The following is a 7,035-nucleotide window of genomic DNA, read 5'->3' on the forward strand; positions in this document are numbered from 1 at the left end:
TTATTTTGAGAACACATCTTCACAATTCCTTATTTTGACTCAGTATCACAATTCCTTATTTTGGCACATCAAAAATATCTTCATTCGTCTATCAGCTGTTTCAAAACTGTTTCACCGAGATTGTATTGAGAGAGAATATAAAGATTAGCATTTTAATATAATATAATATAATATAATATAATATAATATTGGAAATAACAAAACAATCGAGGTTGTCCTAAATTTTGAAGGTTTCCTAGGTTACCGCCTACAAGCAGCTCTCAACAGTACTGGCTCGAGCAAAACGAGGCGTATGTAATATAAATATGTCAATATATCATTAAAAATTATATACACATGTATTAGTTTCTTCTTTTAGAATTGAAATACCTCGTTTTTTTACACTGTTTGCAAATTTTACACGCTTACCTTTGGGGTTTCCAAAATTGCTTCTTACACGCTCTAAATATAAAATTCTAAATGGAGATTTTGATTGTAATTATTTCAGGCCCTGTCAATGTCTCTCGCCCTGTCAATGTCTCTCGTATATATGTACCAAAATTACAAAACTCTTATAGCTCAGAAGCAATTAGAGTAATGCATCAAAATGCAGTTTAGAACTACTGAATTGCTTGCCTCTGGGGGAATTGAAAAGGCAACTGCAAACATTACGTCTCATTTCAGATTGTATTGGTAGTCAATAATTTCAGCAAGTAATCAGTGAATTTCATAAAGTACAACAGGCAGTGGTAAACCGTTCCTAGCAAAATCTGTTTCGGTTGATTTTTAAATTTTAAACGTTCTGACATTTTTGCAGATTGAACTTAAAGGTAATTAACAAAAGATACACTTAGATTCAATATTATTTATAACGGTTTTAAAGCATTTGTTGCTTTATCACCATACTCAAACAATTATTTTTCCGAATTAATAAAATGACATTGTCTCATTCATTGTCTTTTTACACAGCTATGGCCGTAATTGCGAAACATCCTTAAATTTGAATTTTTCTTAATAAAATACTGAATAAAGTAGATAAAATACTGATTATTAACTAATAGTGTTTACTTTTCATTTTGTTAGATAACAATTTAAGGGTTAAAAGTATTTTCATCACGATTTTGGTAATTATTGCCCCAAGAAGTAAGGCCTTAGTTAACACTCTACTGCAATTTAAACTCTTCGATAAACTAAACAAACTCACTTTCATATGGTAACCTCGTATCCAATTTAAGGACATGTTTTCTGTTTTAGGAAAATTTACTCCTATCAAAGAATTTATAAAAAAATAGTATGATAGTAAAATTTAATGGTGAATTCAAAAATAAAAATATAAGTTGACGTGATGAATGTTTTGTAAAATGGCAGTTTCCATGGTAACTGTACATCTCAAAAATGTTAAAATAGCCACACTCGCTTATTAAACATAAATAAAAACTGTTCAAGATAGCTTAATACACACAACAAACATGATCTTATGTATAGATCATTTTGATTCTGTATGAAACAAACAATAATCTAAACATATTTCTTTAAAAATCAGTCTTTCAAAAAATAGAAAATAAACATGATTTCTGTAAATAAACGAAGGTATTGAAATATTTCTTAATTTTCTTTCATAGAATCATATATATTTTATATACCAGGTAAAATTCCATAACAGAAAGAAAATATAATTCTCCGTCTGTTTGTCTACCATTACAATGGAACAGTGACGCACTTTCGTCACTGCCACTAGTGGGCGGGATGACACGCAAGTAGTTTACTCATTATTTGTTTTGTAGCCGAAATATACAACAATTATCCGAGTACTATTCAACTATCTTCGTTATGAAGAGTTTCTACACAGTATCTTCTTTCTTGTAAGCGCATTTTAATGCGCAAACAACAACAAAAAAATACCGAATACGTCCTTTAATTCACGATTATGATACATTACAGTAAACACCGTATTACAATTACAGTCCGACCCCGGTTATTCGACAACCCTTTATTCGAATACCCGGCATTATCCGATATATGTCACGATGTCTTTATGTTTTCGTGTAGCTATAGAATTATATTTGCTAAGTGTTAATATTATGCACTGTCAGGAACAATTAATACATTAGTCTATGTAGGTTGAATTTTTGCTATTATAAAAGATTATTAGGTTTAGTCACGCTCTTTCGCATTATGTAACAAAACAAATACAACATTTTTGCATTTCCAAAGACTTTTAATAGTTGCAGGACAATTATTTATTATTATGGTGACTAAGTGATTATATCAATTGTAAGGTGGAATTATTAGTTAATTCATATTTATACCGTAATCAAAATTACAAATTGTTATATATATATATATACAAATAAACGTTCTATTAAACTTGAAGTCTGACTTTTTAAGGTTTGGTATCTAACTGATATTGACCTTTGTGAAAAATATTAATATAAAAAGGACATTTAGAAACAAGATCAAATAATATGTTCAAATTCTTATTGAAACATTCTTGACAACAATGACAAATTACTTTCATTATTTAATATGATCATTTATTTCATTCATTGACAAGTGACTTAATTGCATCCTGCTCTCATTATTTGTAAATTTCTATATATAAAAATATATTGACGTTCAGGAAACACATTCATATTACATTTTATAAGATCAAAGAAAAGTCTGTTTTGAAAGTAATAGGAGAAGAATTGTTTTAATATTGTAATTAACATTATGGAAGATCAATACTATAAAACACACAAAAACACAGTCTATATTTGTTTAAAAAAACAACAATTTTCGAAAATAGCGAAAAAGAAATTATCCCCTTAAATTTTCATTAAGTAAGTTTGTTCTAAAACCCCCCAACATATGGCTATAGTCTAAACATTTTTTGAAAATAATCTAAATTTATTTTTCTTCTTGTTTCTGGTTTATACAAGTAATTCCAAACTTTGCCATATAAATATTTGACACATTCATGAATAGTATCAAATACTTATCTGACTTGTGGAAGAAAGAAACTGTTTACAAGCCACAATAGGTTTAACTTGTTATAAAGCATGTATTTTATAACAGATGATACTATTGCCGTATAATAAAAATAATCAGAATTGAGTTGTTACATAAATTTATTGACTCAAATAGCGTAACTATAAAAAAAGAAAAACAATTAATCTATAAACACGTATATGTGCCATCATACAATATAATTACTAACAGATCATTGTTGTTCATACTCTAATTTGATTTAGTTTACTGTAAAATGCCTTATTGAATCTACATAGACACTGACACGAATGAGCGAAAGTTTTTTTTCCAAATATTATTTTAAGTTATGACTTAATTGAGGGTAGACACGCGCTATGCAAAGGAAATAGAAGTTCCTGAATTACGTACAAACGCTTGTTACGTTATTTAGAATAGAAAATAAAATATTTAATAATATTCATAAAGGTTAAATGAATACCCTTTTTGATAAAATACATTTAAGTATTTGGACAGACGGTATCAAACATATTGCACATAAAGTATAAAAAACCAAATGTATCACAATACATCGGAAAGAAGATTGAATAAGATATGTATATATCTAAAAAAAGCCTGATGATTTCATACGAATTGCATTAGACCTTTTACTACAAACTGCTGAATATTAACGACAAACTTGTGCGTGTATGTTATAGACTACATGCAAGAACAGTGAAGTTCCGCTATTAAGACCACTTGTGGGTCTAGCAAAAAGTGGTCTTATTATCGAGTCGGTCTCTTTATTGAGACCCTAGATTATAGCACACCAGTAAGGCACATATACCTTCAATATCAGTGGTTAATACATAGGAATGATAGGCAGACATGTTTGTCACTGTTTGAAACTGTATACTGGCAGATGAATGACACATTGTATAAACAACTAATTAAAGGTATTTGATGTATTTTAATTTTACATAAACACCATTAAAACAACATAACATTATTTAAAATGGTAAATATACATTTTATACATGTGAAAGTCAGAAGTCTCTTTTAATTTTACATAAACACCATTAAAACAACAAATCATGATTTAGAATGGTAAATATACATTTTATACATGCGAAAGTCAGAAGTCTCTTTTTTTATCTCATATCAGTCCTTTACATATTACTATACATTTCATGTGAGTCATAGACACATCACCTTACTTAAAAAATCTGTCAATTGTTCTTTTTTAGAGCACCCTAAAGCTTTCACTGAATCCTTTTCGAGTCTATCCTGTGCGGAATTGAACAACTCAACAACATCTGTAAGTCCTTTACTTAAACAGTACATTCTAATGTTTTCAATGGATTGAATTGCTTCCCTATGCGTTTTCAGAACAAGTTAACTTTCAATTTCATCACTTTCATCATCAACTTCATTATTATCATTCAGGTTTTCACTGTCAGCAATTGTACATTCCTTAGATTTATTACACACAGTGTTCAACAGTTCACTTTCCCATTCTGGTGAGAGTTCCTCATGAACTGGAATATCACGGTCCGCACTAACATACTCTTCAAGCGACATACTCTCTACAGTAGCAATCCTACCATTTGCAGTTCTCATGAGTTCCACTAGCTCTGCAAGAGGCACATCATCATCCTCGAACTCCTCTGTTTCTGAATCAGGGTTGATTCCTGCTTTCAAAAAACACTTGTAAACAGTTTTCTGTGTTATGTCCTTCAAAGCAGAACTAACGTAACGCACAGCATCCAACACATTTACACTCTTAGAAATCACTTCAGCATTAACAGAGCTGTCAGCATCAATTTTAGATAACACAGATCTTAGAATAGATAAATACAGAATCCCTAAAGAAAGCCCAACACGGCAATATTGAAAATGTTGCAGGCTCGGTTTGATTGAGCCTGTTCATGGACGGTACTGGAAAGTGCAAGTTACCGTCCACGCCCCCTAGCACCGGCTTAAGCAGAATTCAACATTTAAACGTGATATAGTAAAATTTTGAATTTAGAAACATCCGCAGATGTGTTCATACGGCGGTTATCATGGAACCTTCAATGTGACACTTCCGTGCCATTCCATGAAAAGCGGCGTATGGTCCCCAAGTAATAAAAAGCGTGTGCCCTAAACGAGAAAACAATGGGCGGAACTAAAAAAATGGAATTTTGAAAGGGGATCAGAGGTTATGAAGCCTGCGTATCACAGATAAGACGTCAAAAGACAAATTTAAAAAGCAGGCAACATATCCTAAGGGTGATTCAACATTATTCAAGTAGGAATATTGGAACCACCCAACTAGAAAATGCCGAAAAGTTGAAACTAAAATACCACAAGCACAACAATAATGTCGTGCTGAACGATCTTCAAGGATCGAAAATATAACATCATTGATTAAATGTACGGGGAGACTTTTTACAGCCGCCACACGGCACAAATAACACGGATGTGATCATAAAATAGATAAATACAGAATCCCTAAAGAAAGCCCAACACGGCAATATTGAAAATGTTGCAGGCTCGGTTTGATTGAGCCTGTTCATGGACGGTACTGGAAAGTGCAAGTTACCGTCCACGCCCCCTAGCACCGGCTTAAGCAGAATTCAACATTTAAACGTGATATAGTAAAATTTTGAATTTAGAAACATCCGCAGATGTGTTCATACGGCGGTTATCATGGAACCTTCAATGTGACACTTCCGTGCCATTCCATGAAAAGCGGCGTATGGTCCCCAAGTAATAAAAAGCGTGTGCCCTAAACGAGAAAACAATGGGCGGAACTAAAAAAATGGAATTTTGAAAGGGGATCAGAGGTTATGAAGCCTGCGTATCACAGATAAGACGTCAAAAGACAAATTTAAAAAGCCGTTTCCTGTAGTGAACTTTCATATTCTGTAAGATTCCTTGGTCTAGTGGTTGGAGGATGGATGTTGTGTTCTTGGGAAGGAACTGAATTTTCACATTACTGAGATGAAGGTCTAAGGAATGTGATGTAGCGTTATCTAAGAACAGAATCACGTTCCTGTCTTGATGTCTCATCCGTTTGTTGAATGATTTAATCCAGTCAGTGAATATGTCGGATGTCATCCATGCTTTTTTATTCCACTTCCATGTAACTGGTAAATCACTCACTTGAAGATTTCTAAAGCAACGTGGCACTCGAGCTTTGCCGATCACTAGTGGCTTCTCAAAATAACCATTCATATTTGAGCACAACATGACTGTTAACCTGTCCTTTAAACGTTTACCACCCTTAATGTCCTCACCACGTACACACAGGTTTTTGTCAGGAAGTGCCCTAAAATAGAGTCCTGTTTCATCCATGTTGTAGATGTCGCACTTATCGTATCCTTTGATCATGTCGGGCACCTTATCTTTCCATTGTTGTACAGTTTCTGAACTTACACTACCACTTTCACCACCAACAGTTTGAAATGAAATATTCTGTCTATCACGGAACCGATTGAGCCACCCCTTAGAGGCTTTGAAGTCAGCTTCTGATATTCTAAGCTCCTTGGCGTACATAAGCGCTTTTTCTTGTAGCATAGGACCACTTATACGGACACCTTGTTTCATAACATTTTGAAACCACTCCCACATTAGATTATTTATGTCTTCTACAGGTGAACGTTTACACAGTCGTTTTCTGTCATTCCCAGCATTGTTATCAAAGCCTTCCATTATCTCGGCCTTTCGTTTCAAGATTGTTTGAACCTGAAAATATAATTTACAGAGACATTGAATGCAAGTAAAGCAATCGTATTGTATTTAATGTATCGCTTTTTCAACTAGACACATTAATAAATCATGTATTATCAGTTAGCAAAGACATCGATTAGATTGACATATTTCGGTCGCAATTAAACAAAAACATTGACTTTTTAAATCTTCAATTAGAAAATTATGAGTGAAAATAAAACATTTCTTTCTTGTTTTCATTTTATTGTTTCGTCCATACTTAGTTTTTCATATATTTTTTTCATGTACTCAACACTTTGTGTTTAAATCCTTTCAATATAACGGGTGGTGTGACACGATGAAATTGACTAAGATCTTATTTCAACTTTATTCGATATGAAGAAATAAGTTTTGGTT

The 7,035-nt window shown here is 32.5% G+C and overlaps 1 protein-coding gene across 1 annotated transcript; it reads right to left on the minus strand.

Moving 5' to 3' along the window:
• Positions 1-4,320: 4,320 nt before the first annotated feature.
• On the minus strand, positions 4,321-6,621 carry LOC132726352 (tigger transposable element-derived protein 6-like). Its single transcript, XM_060711663.1, has 2 exons — positions 5,907-6,621; positions 4,321-4,790 (listed from the first exon to the last, which is right to left on the minus strand). The coding sequence occupies exons 1-2, from the start codon at positions 6,619-6,621 to the stop codon at positions 4,321-4,323; spliced, it is 1,185 nt and encodes a 394-aa protein (XP_060567646.1).
• Between the last annotated feature and the right edge of the window lie 414 nt (positions 6,622-7,035).

This window comes from Ruditapes philippinarum, unplaced genomic scaffold (genome assembly GCF_026571515.1).
Source record: "Ruditapes philippinarum isolate M1 unplaced genomic scaffold, ASM2657151v2 ctg20162_1_1_1_1, whole genome shotgun sequence".
NCBI lineage: Eukaryota > Metazoa > Mollusca > Bivalvia > Venerida > Veneridae > Ruditapes > Ruditapes philippinarum.